This window comes from Staurois parvus, unplaced genomic scaffold (assembly GCF_062004578.1).
Source record: "Staurois parvus isolate SC_StPar_1 unplaced genomic scaffold, SC_StPar_1.0 ptg000213l, whole genome shotgun sequence".
In the NCBI taxonomy this organism is placed as follows: domain Eukaryota; kingdom Metazoa; phylum Chordata; class Amphibia; order Anura; family Ranidae; genus Staurois; species Staurois parvus.
This window is the reverse complement of record NW_028318009.1, coordinates 2,901,785-2,925,145: the sequence shown is the minus strand read 5'-3', so window position 1 is coordinate 2,925,145 and position 23,361 is coordinate 2,901,785. Positions and strand designations below refer to the sequence as shown.

Genomic DNA, 23,361 nt, shown 5'->3' with positions numbered 1-23,361 from the left:
ATACAGTGGTGCCCTCTCTCCAGTCTGAGCCTTCTTACTGGACAGGGAAAGAGCAGCTACACACTGAAGAGGTCATCTCACCGCTCACTCTATTCTCTTTACCTATCAACATGTTCCTTGTCAGAACATGTGTATTCATCACACCCTGGGGCGGACTGACAACTCATGGGGCCCCCGGGCAATCGGGGATCATGGGGCCCCTGTGTCTTGCCCAAACTCAAAAAAGCCTATGAAAAAGGTACCAGGGGCATCTCATGGGGACCCCTACTGACCCTGGGCCCTCGGGCAGTGCCCGAGTTTCCAAATGGTCAGTCCGCCCCTGATCACACCTGATTGGCTTCCAGTCCTGCCCTCCCTTCCCCAGTCTGGAGTTCTTCTATGTAGTGGGTAGAAATAGGAATAGGCTGATATTTCCCTATACAATACTAGATGGTCCTAAAATCAGGGCTATGCTCAGCAGAGGGCCATGTATCACAATCACAGATCAGACTTTCTGTAAGGTAAGGTTCACACCTATGCAGGTTGTGTTTGAGCCGTTTCTGCATTGCGTTTCTGCACCTGTGTTTTTGATGCAATTCTTTTTCATGTTGCTACCCATATGGAAGAAAAATATATTTGAAATATGTTTAAAAAATATTCTTCCCAAATATATTAAATGCTACAATTTTGGCCATATTCAATATATTTAAAAATATATTTCAATAAATAAATTATATATATATATATATATATACATACATACATACACACACACATACACTTCAACATGCAGTTGAAATTATATATATTGTGACAGGATGAACGGCGAGGTGATAGAGGGACGCTATGTGTCACCTCGCATATGCTCATACCTGACCGTTTAGGTGGAGTCCACTCCGGGTTTTCGGGGCCACAGTTAAGCAGGTGGTTCCGGACCAGAGTTTGGACTCCACTGATCTCCACCAACAGGTGGTATAAAAAGGGCAGGGCTGGAGCAAGGAGTTGCTTGTGGCCTGGGACTCAGAGAGGTGTTCTGAGAGAGCTGTGTGTATGGACTATACCTACAAGAAAAGGTTTGCTTTTGTTTTATTTTGGTGACAGGGAGAAGCCCTTCACCTCTGAGAGAGGAAAAGCCTTTTGTTTAGTTAGTGCCTGGATGGCAAGGATTTATTTTCATGTTTTGTTTATTTTTCTGCAAACCTTTTAAATAAAGCTGACAACCAGTCAGATTTTGACAAAAGCCTGCTGTGCGGTCTACCTTTGTCCCAGGGAAGGAGATCCCCCACCTGAGCTAACCCCACATATGGTGGATTTGGCGGGCAACTTCCTGAGCAAGTGGGAAGATGGAGGAAGTTATAAGAGCCTTGCTGCAGGCCAACGCAGCACAACGGGAGACGAATCGCCAGTTGTCGGAAGCCCAACAAGCACAACATGAAGCCCAACAAGCAGACCGAGAGCTCCTTAAGCAGGTGGCCCAACACCTATTGGAATTAAAGAAGGAATCTGCAGATCCGCTGCCAGTGGAGCAGAAAATGGCGCGGGCCAGCTATGTTTTGCAGAAGATGACACCTGCGGATGATGTGGAGGCCTACCTCACAACTTTTGAAAGGGTTGCTGTTCGGGAAGGATGGAAAAAGGAGCAATGGGCAGGACTGCTTGCGCCATTTCTGACGGGTGAATCCCAAAAAGCCTATTATGACCTGGAACCAGGGGATGCCCAGGACTATGAGAAACTGAAGGCTGAGGTCCTTGCACGCCTGGGCGTCACCATTGCAGTCCGGGCTCAGCGGGTGCATCAGTGGCATTACAGGGCTGACAAACCACCCAGATCTCAGATGTTCGATTTGATACATCTCTCCAAAAAGTGGCTCCAGCCAGAGGTATTGTCAGGCCCTCAGATTGTGGAGCGTGTGGTCATGGACCAATATTTACGTGCACTCCCTGCCACTTTGAGGAAGTGGGTTGGCCGTGGAGACCCTAAATCTGCAAATGAGCTGGTGGACCTGGTGGAGAGATATGCAGCCGCTGAGGACTTTTGGCACTCACCTGGGCCGTACCCCAAGGTCACTAGGGGTGGAAAACTATCCGGAGGATCCGGTAAGACTGTTCCATGGGCCAAAGGCTCAGAAAAAAATGATAAGACTATTGTGTCAGATCATGAGACTGTAGGCTTAGGACCTAGAGACTGGCCAAATAGGTCAGGAAGGTCCCCAAGGCCATTTAGAGGTCTAAGCACTGAACATATAATATGTTATCGTTGTCATGCGTTAGGTCATATTGCTGCAAACTGTCCTTTAAATGATGAACCTATGCAATGTGAAAATGCTTATTTAGGAAAACGCATGTCTCTTTTTGCACAGGTGGTATGTACTGCAGCATGTCAGAAACGCATGGAAAAGCAAATGTGTGTGATTGCCATTGATGAAAAGCCAGTAACTGCTCTGCTAGACTCGGGTAGTGTTGTGACCTTGGTTAAAGGTGATTTGGTAAAGCCTGCAAGGTTACACCCTAGCACGATTGGGGTTATTTGTATTCATGGTGATACACGTAATTACCAGACTGCTCTGGTGGAGATTGGTACTCCCTGGGGCCCTGTGACCCATTCAGTGGGGGTGGTGCCCTCTCTGCTTCATGAAGCCATAGTGGGGAGAGATTTTCCCCATTTCTGGAAGTTATGGGATAAGGAGGGGAGTCAGGAGGACCGAGCTCCCCCTGCTGGGGAAACGCTGGAAACTCCTGAACTCACTCCTGACCCCTTTGACGGCAAGGTGGAAGGGGAAACTGTTGGTGTATCCGAGGAAGGTGTAGATCTTTTTCCTTTCTCTGTAATGGCTGGGGAGCAGGAGGAGTTGGATCCAACCCCAGACAGTGAGGATATAGAACAAGAGATGATCGCTGGCTCTAGTGAGAGTGGACAGAATGTGGTGCCTGACCTAGAGGTCAGAAAAGAGGATTTTTGTACGGAACAACTGAAAGATTCCACACTTAATAGAGCCCGTGAAAACATTAAAATGATTGATGGGGAACCAGTTGAAAATGATGTAGCGGTGTCTTTTCCCTACATGGCTCTTAACAATAACTTGCTGTATCAAGTGGTAAAGCAAGGGGAGGAGGTGGTAGAACAGTTAGTGGTCCCCAAACCCTTTCGCCGGATGGTACTAGATTTAGCCCATGGGCATATAATGGGTGGACACTTGGGCGTAGAGAAAACAAAGGAGAGAATAACCCAGAGATTCTTTTGGCCAGGCTTACATGGAGACGTCAAAGCACATTGTGAGTCATGCCCGGAATGTCAATATTCTGCGCCCTCACCCCATTTTCGCAGTCCGCTAGTACCTCTACCCATAATTGAAGTACCATTTGAAAGAGTGGGCATGGACCTAGTGGGTCCAGTAGTAAAGTCTGCCCAGGGCCATCAGCACATACTGGTTATACTTGACTATGCCACCCGGTATCCTGAAGCCATCCCTTTGCGTAATACTTCCGCTAAAAATATCGCCAAAGAGCTTGTCCGGGTGTTTAGTCGTGTAGGTATCCCAAAGGAGATATTAACGGATCAGGGCACGCCATTTATGTCTAGAGTTATGAAAGAGTTATGCAAATTGTTCAAAATCTCCCATCTCCGTACCTCGGTCTACCACCCCCAAACCGATGGGCTTGTGGAAAGGTTTAACAAGACCCTTAAGAATATGTTAAAAAAGGTGGTGGACAAAGATGGGAGAAATTGGGATTTTTTGCTACCATATCTCATGTTTGCTATACGAGAAGTACCTCAGGCATCTACAGGATATTCACCTTTTGAATTACTGTATGGTAGACATCCCAGGGGATTGCTAGATGTCGCAAAAGAAACCTGGGAGGGAGAGACCACGCCCTATAGAAGTGTCATCGAGCATATCTCACAGATGCAGGATAGAATCGCAGCTGTCATGCCACTTGTTCGGGAACACATGGAGCAAGCCCAGGAGGTCCAGAGAAGGGTTTATAACCGGGGTGCCAGGATCCGTACCTTCAACCCTGGGGATAGAGTGCTGGTGCTAGTCCCCACCGTGGAAAGTAAATTCCTCGCAAAGTGGCAAGGTCCCTTTGAAATTAGGGAGAAAGTGGGGGAAGTAAATTATAAAGTTTACCAGCCAGGAAAAAGGAAACCTGAACAAATCTATCATGTGAATCTCTTAAAACCTTGGAAAGACAGGGAAAGTTTGTTGGCAGTACCAAGACCCCAAAAGGACGTGGTTCCCGTGGCCCCTCAGGTACCTATAACGGAAACCTTGTCAGTAGCCCAACAAAATGAGGTTAAGGAGTTTGTGAGGAAAAATGGAGATTTCTTCTCCCACCTACCTGGACTGACGACTGTCATACAGCATGACATAGTTACCCAGCCCGGGGTCCGCGTAAATGTCAAGCCCTATAGAATACCCGAGGCCAGGCGGGAAGCGGTGGCAAAGGAAATAAAGGACATGTTAGAGTTGGGAGTGATTGAGGAATCTCACAGTGAGTGGTCGAGTCCCATAGTGCTGGTCCCAAAACCAGATGGAACCATTCGTTTCTGTAATGATTTCAGGAAACTGAACAGTGTGTCCAAGTTTGATGCGTACCCGATGCCTCGGGTGGATGAGCTCATTGACAGGTTGGGAACGGCTCGGTACATAACCACCTTAGATCTGACCAAAGGCTATTGGCAGATTCCGTTAACGGAAGCTGCAAAAGAAAAGACTGCATTCTCCACCCCCGAGGGGTCCTTTCAGTATAAGCGGATGCCGTTTGGTTTGCATGGGGCTCCTGCATCATTCCAAAGGATGATGGACAAGACGTTGAGACCACATCGCCAATATGCAGCTGCCTACTTGGACGATGTCGTCATCCACAGTCCCGACTGGGAATCTCATTTGTCCCTCTTGCAAGCGGTCGTAGATTCGCTGCGGGAAGCAGGTCTTACCGCCAACCCCAGAAAGTGTGCCATTGGCTTAGAGGAGGCCAAATATCTTGGCTACATCATTGGTCGAGGTCTCATTAGGCCTCAGATCAATAAAATTGAGGCAATTCAAAAGTGGCCCCAACCTGTAAATAAAAAACAAGTCCGGGCATTTCTTGGAATCACGGGGTACTACAGGCGGTTTATCCCCAATTTTGCCACCATTGCGGCCCCACTGACAGATCTGACAAAAGGTAGGGGGTCAGTCATGATTAAGTGGAATCCTGAGGCGGAGACCGCATTTCAAAGGCTGAAACAAGCTCTCTGTGCTCAACCTGTGCTTGTGACCCCAGAGTTCACAACAGAGTTTGTGGTACAGACTGATGCCTCTGACGTGGGACTAGGTGCGGTACTGTCCCAAATCAGAGATGGGGAGGAGCACCCTGTGGTCTTCCTAAGTAGAAAGCTCAACAAACATGAGAGAAACTATGCCATTGTGGAGAAGGAATGTTTGGCCATCAAATGGGCCTTGGAGGCCCTGAAATATTACCTGTTAGGAAGACCGTTCAAGTTGGTTACTGATCATGCCCCGCTCAAATGGATGTGTGATAATAAGGAGAAAAACAGTCGAGTGACAAGGTGGTTTCTCGCGCTACAAGTGTTCAAATTCACAGTGGAACACAGAGCGGGGAAACTGCAAAATAATGTAGATGCCCTCTCCCGGGTCCATTGTCTGGTTGGAACAGTTGCTCAGCCGCAGGGGCTTGAGCAGAGGGGGGGGATATGTGACAGGATGAACGGCGAGGTGATAGAGGGACGCTATGTGTCACCTCGCATATGCTCATACCTGACCGTTTAGGTGGAGTCCACTCCGGGTTTTCGGGGCCACAGTTAAGCAGGTGGTTCCGGACCAGAGTTTGGACTCCACTGATCTCCACCAACAGGTGGTATAAAAAGGGCAGGGCTGGAGCAAGGAGTTGCTTGTGGCCTGGGACTCAGAGAGGTGTTCTGAGAGAGCTGTGTGTATGGACTATACCTACAAGAAAAGGTTTGCTTTTGTTTTATTTTGGTGACAGGGAGAAGCCCTTCACCTCTGAGAGAGGAAAAGCCTTTTGTTTAGTTAGTGCCTGGATGGCAAGGATTTATTTTCATGTTTTGTTTATTTTTCTGCAAACCTTTTAAATAAAGCTGACAACCAGTCAGATTTTGACAAAAGCCTGCTGTGCGGTCTACCTTTGTCCCAGGGAAGGAGATCCCCCACCTGAGCTAACCCCACAATATATATATATATATATATATATATATATACATACATACATATACACATACATATACATACACACACACACACACATACATACACACACTGCATGTTGAAATGTGTTTTTTATATATTACAAAATATATGAAAAATATTTTTTTTATATATATATTTTTTAAATATATTCTTCAGATTTTTTTTAACATTAAAGTTATTTTAACATGTATTTTTACATATATTTGTAAATGCATTCCAAAAATGTAGATTTGTATTTTTAAAGACATACAGTATATGTGAAATGTAATTTTAAAAATATTTTTCATATATTTATTAGTAAAAATGCATGTCAACATGCAGTATATATATATATTTATTTATTGAAATATAATTTTTAAATATATTGAATATAGCCAAAATTGGAGTATTTCAAATATATGTAAATATATTTGGGAAGAATATTTTTAAAATATATTTCAAATATATTTTTCTTCCATGAGGGTAGGCATATTTAAAATGCAAAATGCATCAAAAAAGTGGAAAAATGGCATCAAAAACACAGCAAAAACGCAATACATGCTTTTCTGCAGTGTTTCCATTGAAGTCTATGGAACCAAAACCGCAACTTTTTGCATTCAAAAAAGTCCCTGACCCTCCTGAAACGCGGAGATGTGAACCTGTCCCATAGGGAATAATGGTAAATGGACTGTACTGCGTTTCTGCAAAACGCCGCAGAAAACGCTTAGAAGTGAACTTAGGGTAAATGTGAGCCAGCGGGAGATGCTCATAAAAACAACTTAACAACCAAATGGCACTTTCTTGTTTTCCCTTTCTTCTTTTTCCCTTTCTCCACCCGGATTTAATACATTATGCATTATCAGCAGTTTCACCCTATTCAGAACCTCCTCACACTGCAGTATCCACCTAGGGCCTAAGGGTCTTCTCTCTAAAATATTCATTGACCCCATTTGCATTGATGACGATGTATTCTCTCAGTTATATCTGATACAACACAAGGATGAGGCTATGATTACTATAGAGAATTTGGATACATAGGTGAACACTAAAGGGAACAAACAACTAGTGCAGGAAAGACAAATACTCATAGCTCCCGACCTACCCAACCTTCTGAGATCAGAATGAGGGACACCGATTAGCACAAGTTACATAGGCAAAGAACACGAACCTGATACGCCACTGGTTACTGGTGGACCATGAAGAAATATGCAGGAAATGCTAGGTTAAACCCACAAGTACTTTTTTGTACTAATAGCCCGAATTCATGCAGACCTACCTATCTGCACACCCATGGGAAGGGCCATCTTTGCCTGTATGGGATGTGGTGTTCCATGCATCCACGGGCAAGCCAGCCAATTTATGTCTACTGGGACACAGTGGTTGCACGGACACAATTTGACAGTATTGCAGGTGGAGGTGCATTTCTCCATTCACTGTTTCTATATGGTCTCTAAAAAAAAAATCCAATATTTTAGAGCAGCCTTTCTCAACTAGGATTCCTCAAGAGTGGGGGGGTCTAAAAAATTTCTAAATAAAGGGTGAGTTTACTGTCCTTCAGACTTTAAAGGAGCCAGACTGTGGCCAGTGGCAGTAAAATATTACATAGCGCTTGTGGTCAGGAGGAAGAGGAATAAGGTGTCCCATCATTGGTATTAGTGAGAGGAATAGTGACCCATCATTGGTATCAGTGGGAGGAATAGTGCCCCATCATTGGTATTAGTGAGAGGAATAGTGACCCATCATTGGTATCAGTGGGAGGAATAGTGCCCCATCATTGGTGTCAGTGGGAGGAATAGTGCCCCATCATTGGTATTAGTGGGAGGAATAGTGCCCCATCATTGGTATCAGAAGGAGGAATAGTGCCCCATCATTGGTATCAGTGGGAGGAATAGTGCCCCATCATTGGTATTAGTGGGAGGAATAGTGATCCATCATTGGCATCAGTGGGAGGAATAGTGCCCCATCATTGGTATCAGTGGGAGGAATAGTGCCCCATCATTGGTATCAGTGGGAGGAATAGTGCCCCATCATTGGTATCAGTGGGAGGACTAGTGCCCCATCATTGGTATTAGTGGGAGGAATAGTGCCCCATCATTGGTATTAGTGGGAGGAATAGTGCCCCATCATTGGTACCAGTGGGAGGAATAGTGAACCATCATTAGTACTGGTGGGAGGAATAGTGCCCCATCATTGGTTTAATGGGAGGAATAGTGCCACATTGTTGGTGTCAGTGGGAGGAATAGCGCCCCATCATTGGTGTAAGTGGGAGGGATAGTGCCCCATTGTTGGTATGAGTAGGATGAATAGTGCCCATCAATAGTGGAATAGTGCCTCACTATTGGTATCAGTGGGGGGAATAGTGCCCCATCATCGGTATCAATGGGAGGAATAGTGCCTCATCATTGGTATCAATGGGAGGAATAGTGCCTCATTATTGGTATCAATGGGAAGAATAGTTCCCATCATTGGTATCAGTGGGAGGAATAGTGCCCCATCATTGGTATCAGTGGGAGGAATAGTGCCTCATCATTGGTATCAATGGGAGGAATAGTTCCCATCATTGGTATCAGAGGGAGGAATAGTTCCCATCATTGTTATCAGTGGGAGGAATAGTGCCCCATCATTGGTATCAGTGGGAGGAATAGTGCCCCATCATTGGTGTCAGTGGGAGGAATAGTGCCCCATCATTGGTATCAGTGGGTGGAATAGTGCCCCATCATTGGTATCAGTGGGAGGAATAGTGACCCATCATTGGTATCAGTGGGAGGAATAGTGAACCATCATTGGTATCAGTGGGAGGAATAGTGACCCATCATTGGTATCAGTGGGAGGAATAGTGAACCATCATTGGTATCAGTGGGAGGAATAGTGAACCATCATTGGTATCAGTGGGAGGAATATTGAACCATCATTGGTATCAGTGGGAGGAATAGTGTCCCATCATTGGTATCAGTGGGAGGAATAGTGTCCCATCATTGGTATCAGTGGGAGGAATAGTGCCCCATCATTGGTATCAGTAGGAGGAATAGTGCCCCATCATTGGTATCAGTGGGAGGAATAGTGCCCCATCATTGGTATCAGTGGGAGGAATAGTGCCCCATCATTGGTATCAGTGGGAGGAATAGTGCCCCATCATTGGTATCAGTGGGAGGAATAGTGCCCCATCATTGGTTTAATGGGAGGAATAGTGCCACATTGTTGGTATCAGTGGGAGGAATAGTGCCCCATCATTGGTATCAGTGGGAGGAATAGTGCCCCATCATTGGTTTAATGGGAGTAATAGTGCCACATTGTTGGTATCAGTGGGAGGAATAGTGCCCCATTATTGGTATTAATCAGAGGAATAGTGACCCATCATTGGTATTAATGAAAGAATAGTGACCCATCAGTGAGAGGAATAGTGCTCCGCTGTTGGTATCAAGCGAAGGAGTAGTGCCTCATCACTGGTGTCAGTGGAATGAATAGTGCCCCATCATTGTTGCCAATAGGAGGAATAGTGTCCCACAGTTGGTGTCCGTGGAAGGAATAGTGTCTTATTGTTGGTGTAAGTTGGAGGAACAGTGCCCCAAAGGCAACCCTCCAATTCATAGTTACATAGTTAGTCCGGCTGAAAAAAATAGACAATTCCATGTAGATCAACCATTAAAAGGGGGGAAAAAATAATACAATCTTATATACACAATCCTATACCCATAGTTGATCCAGAGGAAGGCAGATCCCCCCCCCCCCCCCCCACAATAAAGCATGATCCAATGTGCTCCTGCAGGGGAAAAAAATCCTTATCGATCCCTCAAGAGGCAATCGGATATTTCCTGGATCAACTTTACCTATAAATGTTAGTATCCAGTTATATTCTGTGTATCCAAGAAAGGATCCAGGACTTTTTTTAAATAATCCACTGAGCTGGCCATAACCAACTCTTGAGGGAGTCTATTCTACATTTTCACAGCTCTTACTGTGAAGAAACCTTTCTGTATTTGGAGATTAAATCTCTTTTCCTCCAGACGTAAAGAGTACTCCCTTGTCCTCTGATTACCTCAGGGTGAATAGCTCTGCACCGAGTTCACTATATGAACCACTGATGTATTTATACATGTAGATCATATCCCCCCTTATGTATTATACATGGAGATCATATCCCCCTTATGTATTATACATGCTGATCATATCCCCCCTTATGTATTATACATGGAGATCATATCCCCCCTTATGTATTATACATGGAGATCATATCCCCCCCTTATGTATTATACATGGAGATCATATCCCCCCCTTATGTATTATACATGGAGATCATATCCCCCCTTATGTATTATACATGGAGATCATATCCCCCCTTATGTATTATACATGGTGATCATACCCCCCCTTATGTATTATACATGGAGATCATATCCCCCCTTATGTATTATACATGGAGATCATATCCCCCCTTATGTATTATACATGGAGATCATATCCCCCCTTATGTATTATACATGGAGATCATATCCCCCCTTATGTATTATACATGGTGATCATATCCCCCCTTATGTATTATACATGGAGATCATATCCCCCCTTACGTATTATACATGGAGATCATATACCCCCTTATGTATTATACATGCTGATCATATCCCCCCTTATGTATTATACATGGAGATCATATCCCCCTTATGTATTATACATGCTGATCATATCCCCCCTTATGTATTATACATGGAGATCATATCCCCCCCTTATGTATTATACATGGAGATCATATCCCCCTTATGTATTATACACGGAGATCATATCCCCCCCTTATGTATTATACATGGAGATCATATCCCCCCTTATGTATTATACATGGAGATCATATCCCCCTTATGTATTATACATGGAGATCATATCCCCCCTTATGTATTATACATGGAGATCATATCCCCCCTTATGTATTATACATGGAGATCATATCCCCCCCTTATGTATTATACATGGAGATCATATCCCCCCTTATGTATTATACATGGAGATCATATCCCCCCTTAATCTCCTCTTCTCAAGAGAGAATAAATTCAGTTCCTCTAATCTTTCCTCATAGCTGATCTCCTCCATGCCTCTTATCAGTTTGGTTGCCCTTCTCTGTACTTTCTCCAGTTCCCCAATGCTCTTTTTGTGAATTGGTGCTCAAAACTGAACTGCATATTTCAGATGAGGTATTATGAATGATTTATATCGGGGTAATATGATATCTATCTCTCTCTCTCTGGAGTCTATACCTCTTTTAATATAAGAGAGGATTTTGCTCCCTTTTGAAACCGCAGCTTGGCATTGCATGCCATTATTAAGCTTGTGATCGACCAGAACTCCCAGATCCTTCACCATTGATTTCCCCAGTTGTACCCCCCATAGTATGTATGATGCATGCATATTCTTAGCCCCCAAGTGCAGAACCTTACATTTATCAACATTAAACCTCAGTGAATGCAGGGTCTGGGGAGAGCGGATATAGTGAATGCAGGGTCCGGGGAGACAAGATATAGGGAATGCAGGGTCCGGGGAGACCGGATATAGTGAATGCAGGGTCCGGGGAGACCAGATATAGGGAATGCAGGGTCCGGGGAGTCCAGATATAGTGAATGTAGGGTCCGGGGAGACCAGATATAGTGAATGCAGGGTCCTGGGGAGACAAGATATAGTGAATGTGGGATTCGGGGAGAGCGAATATAGTGAATGCGGGGTCCGGGGAGACCGGATATAGTGAATGCAGTGTCCGGGGAGAGCGGATATAGTGAATGCAGGGTCCGGGGAGAGCGGATATAGTGAATGCAGGGTCCGGGGAGTCCAGATATAGTGAATGTAGGGTCCGGGGAGACCAGATATAGTGAATGCAGGATCCGGGGAGAGCGGATATAGTGAATGTAGGGTCCGGGGAGACCAGATATAGTGAATGCAGGGTCCGGGGTTTAGAACACTTTAAGGCACATTCCACCAATATTTGCCTAAAGTAAGTTCCAGAGGCATGACTTCACTTGCTGCCCTTTCTGGCAGAGCAGGTGCAACTAGTACATTGTAACTCCTAAACACAATATAGGTGACAATGTGTCCAATTTTATGGAAAGTTTTGCAGAATGCATTCCGCTTTACAGTGTGGGTACTAGCATGAGACTTAGTCTTCTTTAATTCTTAAATTAAAATGAAACCTTGAAATGCGTTAGTAAATTTGTATAGAGCTCTACAGAACAGACAGTATGCAGTCAACATGTGCTTTTTCTGCTTCACTGCAACCAGGAAACAGGAAATATTATTCAGAGAAAAGACAGAGTATACCATAGATGCAGCTACAAACTCATAAACACTGCCATCCAGAGAATCAGAGCAGAGGATCCCCTCTCCCAAAAAATTAGTGGTCAGAAGATTCCTCCTCTCATTCTCTAAAGCAGTAGTGGTCAAAGGTCTGCCCCTCCACCAAAAAAAAAAAATGAGTGGTCAAAAGAATGCACCTTTCCCCCTCCAAATCATTATGGCTCAGAGGACTCCCCCTCCCGCCCTGAGAATAAGTGGTCAAAGAACCCCCCTTCCCCCAAGATTCAGAAGATTCCCACTCTCTCCCTCCATAGTAATAGTGCTCCCTCCAGGGAATAAGTGGTCAGAGGAGTCCCGCCCCCCTCCCATAAAAAAGCATTACTGGTCAAAGGATTACCCTTCTCACCCTCCAAATTATTAGGGCTCAGACGATTCCTCCTCCCCCCGCCAGAAAAAAAACTGTCAGAGGACACTCCTCCCCTTCCCCAAAATAACATTAGTGGTCAGGAACTTCCTGCTCTCCCCCTCCAAAGTAGTAGTAGTTGGAGGAGTCTCTACCCTCCACCCCACCAAAAAAAAAAATTAGTGGTCAGAGGATCCCCCCACCTCCAAAAAATAGTGGACAGTGACATTTACTTTCACTACTTACCTGACCTAGAGACCTCCCTCCTGTGCAGTGATGAGGACATGTCGGACCACTGCTTGCCCACAGAGAGCGAGGGTCCTTCATATGCAGCATGCTGGCCAGAGGCAGGCTTCTCTACTCAGGCTGGGGCTACTTTAGAAAGAAAACAAACTGTAAAACTTTGAACACTTTTTTGTTTTGATGCACCTGGAGTGTATTTATCTGATTTAAAGTGAAAGTATATATGTGTGTGTGTTATAAATATATAATGGGGTTTGATTTCCAGAAATATATATTTATATACATTAAAAAAAGATAAATATAGATATATTTAACATACCAACCAATTTAGAAAGAAAATAAAAATACATTTATTAAAAAAAAATAATAATAATTATATATATATATATATATATATATATATATATATATATATATCCATTCAGCATGACGATTGCATAAGCAACTTTTTTCATGAATTCTCTTAGCAATTATTTTACAGGGTAGGTTGCCAGGTATTTCCCCAACCCCTACCATGCAGGAGATCCTGCGTGGCCAGGGATGAAACTAAGACAATTTAGACAGGAGCCAATTAACCTACCAGCATGTCTTTGGAGTGTGGGAGGAAACTGGAGTACCCGGAGGAAACCCACGTGAACACAGGGAGAACATGCAAACTCCATGCAGGAGGCGCCATGGTTGGGAATTGAACCCATGACCCAATTACTGCAAGGCAGAAGTGTTAACCACTAAGCCACTGTGCTGCATATATATATATATACACACACGCACACACACACATATACACATCTTACTAAATATACATATATATATCATTTATTTTTGGAATTGGTTAATGTGTGTTATAAATACATAAATGCTGTTTGAGATATATATATATATATATATATATATATATATATACACAGTTGTGTTCAAAATAATAGCAGTCAGACATCACTAACTGGATCAATCACTGTTTTTGGTAGAAATGATATTTCTACATGGCAAATAATTTACTAGCAGGTGTAGTAGAGTAATAGAAATCCAACAGACCCAACAGTCATGACATGCATGCTGCTGATTCTGTGTCATTGAATCACTCATTGAGGGGCCTGTTCAATATAATAGCAGTGTGGAGTTCTATTAGTGAGGTCATTCATTCTTTGAAAAACAGGTGGCAATTATTGCCCTTATTTAAGGAAGGAAGGCAGCAAATGTTGTACATGCTGGTTACAGTGCATTTCTCTCTGAAATTCTGAGGAAAATGGGTCGTTCCAGACAGTGTTCAGAAGAACAGCGTACTTTGATTAAAAAGTTGATTGGAGAGGGGAAAACATATAAAGAAGTGCAGAAAATGATCGGCTGCTCAGCTAAAATGATCGCAAATGCTTTAAAATGGCAACCAAAACCTGAAAGACGTGGAGGAAAACGAAAAACTACCATTGGAATGGATAGAAGAATAACCAAAATGGCGCGGACTCAGCCAACAATCAGCTCCAGGAAGATGAAAGAAGGTGTGACGTTCCCTGTGAGGACTGTTACAATTAGAAGATGCCTATGTGAAGCCAAGCTATCTGCAAGAAGCCCCCGCAAAGTCCCACTGTTGGAAAAAAGACATGTGCTGAAGAGGTTACAATCTGCCAAAGAGCACATTGACTGGCCTAAAGAGAAATGGCGCAACATTTTGTGGACTGATGAAAGTAAGATTGTTCTTTTTGGGTCTAGTGGCCGGAGACAGTTTGTCAGACGACCCCCAAACACTGAATTCAAGCCACAGTACACTGTGAAGACAGTGAAGCATGGTGGTGCAAGCATCATGATATGGGGATGTTTCTCATACTACGGTGTTGGGCCTATTTATCGCATACCAGGGATCATGGATCAGTTTGAATACATCAGAATACTTGAAGAGGTCACGCTGCCTTATGCTGAAGAGGAAATGCCCTTGAAATGGGTGTTCCAACCAGACAACGACCCCAAACACACCAGTAAATGTGCAACATCTTGGTTCCAGACCAACAAGATTGACGTTATGGAGTGGCCAGCCCAATCCCCGGATCTTAATCCAATAGAAACTTGTGGGGTGACATCAAAAATGCCGTTTCTGAGGCAAAACCAAGAAATAGAGAAGAACTATGGAATGTAGTCCAATCATCCTGGGCTGGAATACCTGATCACAGGGGCCAGAAGTTGGGTGACTCCATGCAACACAGATGTACAGCAGTTCTCAGAAACAGTGCGACTACAACCAAATATTCATGAAGTCATTCAAAGGAAAGCAAAATCTTCAAACATTTCTCAGTTTATATAGTGAATGTTTGAGTTTGTAAAGAAGAATACAAACACTGCGATTTTTTTGAACCGTCTAATATTCACTTTTCTTCAATTGTTTTAGAGCAGCAGTTCTCAACCTGGGGGTCGCGACCTCTTTGGGGGTCGAACGACCATTTCACAGGGGTCGCCTAAGACCATCGGAAAACACATATTTCCGATGGTCTTAGGAACCGAGACACCGCTCCTCTGTCTCAGGCGATGTGTGGGCGGGATGATATGCTGCCCCTGTCACCTGGCCACACCTCCGGGATCACTCAACAGCTCCGCCTCCTCGCCGCTGATTGGCCACCGGAACTGTAGCTCAAGAGAGGCACACAGGCGGCCAATCACCGTCGAGGAGGTGGAGCTTGGAGAGGAGGAGCCGAGCGGCAGCACGCATAGATCAAAGAAGATCGAGGGAGCTGCCGGAGTGAGTGAAGAGGAGAGCGGCCAGAGAAGGAAGACAGCTGACAGGTAAGTGCAAATTTTGCTGCTGCAGCCAGGTATGCAGGCTGTAGATGAGAGAGGGAGAGAGCGAGCCCAGGCTGGAGCAGGGGTCAGCAAGGTAAGTATCATTTGTGTCAGTGGGAGGAATAGTGCCCCATCATTGGTGTCACTAATACCAATGATGGGGCACTTTTTCTCCCACACATACACCAACGATGGGGCACTTTTCCTCCCCCCCACTGACACCAACGATGGGGCACTATTCCTCCCCCCACTGACACCAACGATGGGACACTATTCCTCCCCTCACTGACACCAACGATGGGGCACTATTCCTCCCCACACTGACACCAACGATGGGGCACTATTCCTCCCCCCACTGACACCAACGATGGGGCACTATTCCTCCCACTAACACCAAGAATGGGGCACTATTCCTCCCCCCACCGACACCAATGATGGGGCACTATTCCCCCCCCTGACCCTAATGATAGGGCACTATTCCCCCCTCCACCACACTGACATCAATGATGGGGCACTATTCCTCCCACTGACACCAATGATGGGGCACTATTCTTCCCACTGATACCAATGATGGGACACTATTCCCCACACTGACACCAATGATGGGGCACTATTCCTCCCACTGATACCAATGATGGGGCACTATTCCTCCCACTGACACCAATGATGGGGCACTATTCCTCGCACTGACACCAATGATGGAGCACTATTCCTCCCACTGACACCAATGATGGGGCACTATTCCTCGCACTGACACCAATGATGGGGCACTATTCCTCGCACTGACACCAATGATGGGGCACTATTCCACCCATTGACACCAATGATGGGACACTATTCCTCCCACTGATACCAATGATGGGGCACTATTCCTCCCACTGATACCAATGATGGGGCACTATTCCTCCCACTGATACCAATGGTGGGGCACTATTTCCCCCACTGACACCAATGACGGAGCACTATTCCTTCCACTGACACCAGTGACGGGGCACTATTCCTCCCACTGACACCAGTGACGGGGCGCTATTCCTCCCACTGATACCAATGAGGGGGCGCTATTCCTCCCACTGACACCAATGACGGGGTGCTATTCCTCCCACTGACACCAGTGACGGGGCGCTATTCCCCCCACTGACACCAGTGACGGGGCGCTATTCCCCCCACTGACACCAGTGACGGGGCGCTATTCCCCCCACTGACACCAATGACGGGGCGCTATTCCTTCCACTGACACCAGTGACGGGGCGCTATTCCTCCCACTGACACCAATGATGGGGCGCTATTCCTCCCACTGAAACCAATGATGGGGCGCTATTCCTCCCACTGATACCAATGATGGGGCGCTATTCCTCCCACTGACACCAATGATGGGGCGCTATTCCTCCCACTGATACCAATGATGGGACGCTATTCCTCCCACTGACACCAATGATGGGGCGCTATTCCTCCCACTGACACCAATGATGGGGCGCTATTCCTCCCACTGACACCAATGATGGGGCGCTATTCCTCCCACTGACACCAATGATGGGGCACTATTCCTCCCACTGATACCAATGATGGGGCACTATTCCTCCCACTGACACCAATGACGGGGCACTATTCCTCCCACTGATACCAATGATGGGGCACTATTCCTCCCACTGATACCAATGATGGGGCACTATTCCTCCCACTGATACCAATGATGGGACACTATTCCTCCCACTGACACCAATGATGTGGCACTATTCCTCCCATTGATATCAATGATGTGGCACTATTCCTCCCACTGCAAAATTACAGTTATGAAGTAGCAACGAAAATAATTTTATGGTTGGGGGTCACCACAACATGAGGAACTGTATTAAGGGGTCGCCGCATTAGAAAGGTTGAGAACCACTGTTTTAGAGGAACAACACAAATTTGATCTATTTTTCTTCATGTTTTGATTTGGAATAGAACGTGTCGTGTTCCCAATGCATTTGTGTGGATGGAAATAAAAGCTATTAGAAGGATTTTGAGCTTTATTCACTTTTTTCAACACACTGCTATTATTTTGAACACAACTGTATATATCCATTTAGTTGTGTCCGACCCTTGGCGATTGCATGGACCTTCACTCATAAGCGACTTTTTTTCCATGAATTCTCTTAGCAATTATTTTACAGGGTAGGTTGCCAGGTCTTTCCCCAATATATATACTGTTTATCTATTCATAACACACCAATTTAAAGATATATATATTTATATAATTAGATTTTTTTTAATTGGTTGGTGTGTTCTATTTATATATACAGTGGGGCAAAAAAGTATTTAGTCAGCCACCAATTGTGCAAGTTCTCCCACTTAAAAAGATGAGAGAGGCCTGTAATTGGCATCATAGGTAGACCTCAACTATGAGAGACAAAATGAGAAAACAAATCCAGACAATCACATTGGCTGATTTGGAAAGAATTTATTTGCAAATTATGGTGGAAAATAAGTATTTGGTCACCTACAAACAAGCAAGATTTCTGTCTCTCACAGACCTGTACCTTCTTCTTTAAGAGGCTCATCTGTCCTGCACTCATTACCTGTATCAATGGCACCTGTTTGAACTTGTTATCAGTATAAAAGACACCTTTCCACAACCTCAAACAGTCACACTCCAAACTCCACTATGGTGAAGACCAAAGAGCTGTCGAAGGACACCAGAAACAAAATTGTAGACCTGCACCAGGCTGGGAAGACTGAATCTGCAATAGGCAAGCAGCTTGGTGTGAACAAATCAACTGTGGGAGCAATAATTGGAAAATGGAAGACATACAAGACCACTGATAATCTCCCTCGATCTGGGGCTCCAAGCAAGATCTCACCCCGTGGGGTCAAAATGATCACAAGAACGGTGAGCAAAAATCCCAGGACCACACGGGGGACCTAGTGAATGACCTGCAGAGAGCTGGGACCAACGTAACAAAGGCTACCATCAGTAACACACTACGCCGCCAGGGACTCAGATCCTGCAGTGCCAGATGTGTCCCCCTGCTTAAGCCAGTACATGTCCGGGCCCGTCTGGAGTTTGCTAGAGAGCATTTGGATGATCCAGAAGAGGATTGGGAGAATGTCATATGGTCAGATGAAAAAAAAATAGAACTGTTTGGTAGAAATACAACTCGTCGTGTTTGGAGGAGAGAGAATGCTGAGTTGCATCCAAAGAACACCATACCTACTGTGAAGCATGGGGATGGCAACATCATGCTTTGGGGCTGTTTCTCCGCAAAGGGACCAGGACGACTGATCCATCTACAGGACAGAATGAATGGGGCCATGTATTGTGAGATTTTGAGTGCAAACCTCCTTCCATCAGCAAGGGCATTGAAGATGAAACGTGGCTGGGTCTTCCAACATGACAATGATCCCAAACATACCGCCCGGGCAACGAAGGAGTGGCTTTGTAAGAAGCATTTCAAGCATTCAAGGTCCTGGAGTGGCCTAGCCAGTCTCCAGATCTCAACCCCATAGAAAACCTTTGGAGGGAGTTGAAAGTCCGTGTTGCCCAGCGACAGCCCCAAAACATCACTGCTCTAGAGGAGATCTGCATGGAGGAATGGGCCAACATACCAGCAACAGTGTGTGCCAACCTTGTGAAGACTTACAGGAAACGTCTGACCTCTGTCATTGCCAACAAAGGATATATAACAAAGTATTGAGATCAACTTTTCATATTGACCAAATACTTATTTTCCACCATAATTTGCAAATAAATTCTTTCCAGATCAGCCAATGTGATTGTCTGGATTTGTTTTCTCATTTTGTCTCTCATAGTTGAGGTCTACCTATGATGCCAATTACAGGCCTCTCTCATCTTTTTAAGTGGGAGAACTTGTACAATTGGTGGCTGACTAAATACTTTTTTGCCCCACTGTGTGTATATATATATATATATATATATATATACACATATATATATATATATATATTTATTATATTTTGTTTAATTGGTTGGTGTGTGTTATATATATATATAAAACACACAAACCAATAAAAAAAAACTAATTATATATATATACATGCACACACACATTTTCTAAATTGGTTGGTGTGTTATATATATATATATATACATCAATTTAGAAATTTACATATACATCTATCTATATTATATATATATATACACGCACACATTTTTTTTCTAAATTGGTTGGTGTGCTATGAATAAACAGTGTGTTATATATACATATATATATATATATATATATAAATACATTTTAAAAGTATATAAATATATTTTGTATATATAAAATACTGTTTATATATTTAAACACACATGAAAGTGGAACTAAACTCATCAATTTAATGGTTCCCAAAACAGTTACAATCACGACTTGATATCTGTCACAGTTGCTTTTGCTCTCATTGGAACCTTCGCTCCATCCAATGTCTTGCGTCATAACTGATCACATGGGCAGCACCGTGGCAACTGCAGATCAAACAGAGGCAGTTTCCTGTGCCGTAAAGTATAGGAGGAGTGTAGTAAATCAACCAATTACATGAGGAAAAAAAAATTTAAAAAGAATAAAAATAATTTAAAAAAATTCTCTATATATAGAGCCCTGTGTATCTATCTGTCGCACACATTCCACCTCACCCTGGCCGGGCCTCATCATTGTTTTATCGGCTCTCCTCGCCATTAGAACTCTATAATAATAAACTCTCACTTCTTATTTTGATGGCAGGCACCACAAACAGTTCACCCCCTCCCCTATCTTCCAATCCGCTTCTCCGTCCCCGCTAGCCAATCACGAAGCCTTCTTCTCCTCCCCTCCAATCATTTCCTTTCTTACGCAACCACTCTTTGCGTCAGGAACTCGCCTAACCTGCTAGCCACACCCTGTCGTCCCTGGGCGGTCCTTGGTACCCCATTGCTAGCGCTGATTGGACGGAACCGCTGCCGGTCATGTGAACGGGCCACGCCTCATTCTTGGCGAGCTAGGTTGCGCCGTACGACCCATATTCCCCGTTTGGTTTGGGGGAAAAAAATCGGAGAATTGGATTGTGTCCGCCATCTTGTTACCGGGCACCGGAGGGCGGAGCGGGACCGCGCAGGACGGCAGGATAAAAGAGCCGGGATGGCCGCCGCTGCTCACCAAGGTGAGGTCCGGGGGGGGGCCGGTGTGGCTATGTTGGGGCTGTGTATGCTGTATGAGGGGTCCCGGCCTGGGCTCAGGGGTCGGCCTCTCCTCTGGCTGGTCACGTGATCAGCACCTGAGGTGTGAAGAGGACCTGTCTCCTGTGCAGGGACAGGGCTGAGTCCTGGGAGGGGCTTGTAGGGTGTATGTCCATAATTATGGCACCTATCAGGTCACTTCTATTTGCTGTTTAAATCCCATTTGTGGCGATTTGTTTTCATTTCCTGTCTCAGTGACACAACTAGAAGTGAGAGGAAGTCTGCCAAAGTGATGGCAACTCTGCTGTCTGCCCTCATTCACACCGGAGCGATCTGGAGGGTGACAACGCTGCACCCTTAGATCCCCATGTATGTGTAGAATGTTGTGCAGAGTTCTGCGGTCAGGGGTAGAGTGATCAGAGTTCGGGCTCAGGAGTATGCTGTGCAGAGTTCAGGGGTCAGGAGTATGCTGTGCAGAGTTCAGGGGTCAGGAGTATGTTGAGCAGGGGTCAGGAGTATGTTGAGCAGGGGTCAGGAGTATGTTGAGCAGGGGTCAGGAGTATGTTGTGCAGAGTTCAGGGGTCAGGAGTATGTTGTGCAGAGTTCAGGGGTCAGGAGTATGTTGTGCAGAGTTCAGGGGTCAGGAGTATGTTGTGCAGAGTTCAGGGGTCAGGAGTATGTTGAGCAGAGTTCAGGGGTCAGGAGTATGTTGAGCAGGGGTCAGGAGTATGTTGAGCAGAGTTCAGGGGTCAGGAGTATGTTGAGCAGAGTTCAGGGGTCAGGAGTATGTTGTGCAGAGTTCAGGGGTCAGGAGTATGTTGTGCAGAGTTCAGGGGTCAGGAGTATGCTGTGCAGAGTTCAGGGGTCAGGAGTATGCTGTGCAGAGGTCAGGGGTCAGGAGTATGTTGATCAGAGTTCAGGGGTCAGGAGTATGTTGATCAGAGTTCAGGGGTCAGGAGTATGTTGATCAGAGTTCAGGGGTCAGGAGTATGTTGAGCAGGGGTCAGGAGTATGTTGATCAGAGTTTAGAGGTCAGTAGTATGTTGAGCAGGGTTCAGGGGCCCAGACGTATCTTGAGCAGAGGTTAGTAGTGTGTTGAGAGGTCAGGGGTCAGTATTATATTGATTAAAGTTCAGGGTCACAAGTAGGGGTCAGGAGCATGTTGAGCAGTGGTCAGGGGTTAGGAGTATGTTGTTCGGGGGTCATAAGTATGTTGATAAGTACGCTGAACAGAGGCCCAGAAGTACGTTGAGCAGAGGCCGTGGGCCAGACGTATGTTGAACAGAAGTTAGTAGTGTGTTGAGAGGTCAGGGGTCAGGAGCATGTTGATCAGAGGGCAGGGGTCAGTATTATGTTGATAAAAGTTCAGGGTCACGAGCAGGGGTCAGGAGCATGTTTGAGCAGGGGTCAGGAGCATGTTTGAGCAGGGGTCAGGAGCATGTTAGGGGTCAGGAGCATGTTAGGGGTCAGGAGCATGTTAGGGGTCAGGAGTATGTTAGGGGTCAGGAGTATGTTGATCAGAGTTCAGGGGTCAGAAGTATGTTGAAGAGAGGAGCAGTGGTAAACATATACTACTAACAAGGTGGAGAGACTCCCAATCTCCGATCACAACTCCTCCTGTAGGTGTTAGCCCGGCTCCTGTGCTGCATAGATGAGAACAAAGGACGTCCGATCGCTGCACTCCAAACAACCCACTTTATTGAACCGAGATAAAACCAATACAGACAGTACAGGGGGGGGGGGACTGACAGGTAAACGTGTTTCACGCTAAAGACAGCGCTTAGTCATGACCCCAAATAATAATGTAATGAATAAGCGCTGTCTTTAGCGTGAAACACGTCTACCTGCCAATCCCCCCCCCCCTGTACTGTACTGTCTGTATTGGTTTTATCTCGTTTCAACAAAGTGGATTGTTTGGATGTCCTTTATTCTCATCAAGGTTAGTAGTATGTTGAGAGGTCAGGGTTATGATGATCAGGGGTCAGAAGTATGTTGGTCAGATGTTGATTAGGGGTTAGTAGTATGTTGAGCAGAGGTTAGTAGTATGTTGAGCAGAGGTTAGTAGTATGTTGAGCAGAGGTTAGTAGTATGTTGAGCAGAGGTCAGTAGTATGTTGAGCAGAGGTCAGGAGCATGTTGATCAGTGGTCAGAAGTATGTTGAGCAGAGGTCAAGGGTCAGGAGTATGTTGAGCATAGGTCAAGGGTCAGGAGCATGTTGACCAGGGGTCAGGAGCATGTTGAGCAGAGGTCAGGAGCATGTTGATCAGTGGTCAGGAGTATGTTGAGCAGAGGTCAAGGGTCAGGAGAATGTTGAGCAGAGGTCAGGCGCATGTTGATCAGTGGTTAGATGTTGAGCATAGGTCAAGGGTCAGGAGTAT

The 23,361-nt window shown here is 45.2% G+C and overlaps 2 protein-coding genes across 4 annotated transcripts in view; one reads left to right on the top strand and one right to left on the bottom strand.

The window, feature by feature from the left end:
* Nucleotides 1–13,215, bottom strand: part of CTXND2 (cortexin domain containing 2) — a 68,581-nt gene extending 55,366 nt beyond the window's left edge. The window contains exon 1 of the mRNA XM_089678971.1: nt 13,090–13,215. The gene's annotated coding sequence lies outside the window, so the exon portion shown is untranslated. The remainder of the gene's footprint in view (nt 1–13,089) is intronic.
* A 7,565-nt stretch (nt 13,216–20,780) lies between these two features.
* Nucleotides 20,781–23,361, top strand: part of ARNT (aryl hydrocarbon receptor nuclear translocator) — a 125,676-nt gene continuing 123,095 nt past the window's right edge. For all 3 annotated transcript variants that reach the window (XM_089678969.1, XM_089678968.1, XM_089678967.1), the window contains exon 1: nt 20,781–20,967. Coding sequence is in view for 2 of the 3 variants with exons in the window: in XM_089678968.1 (XP_089535094.1) it covers nt 20,946–20,967 (22 nt within the window). In the remaining variant the exon portion in view is untranslated. The remainder of the gene's footprint in view (nt 20,968–23,361) is intronic.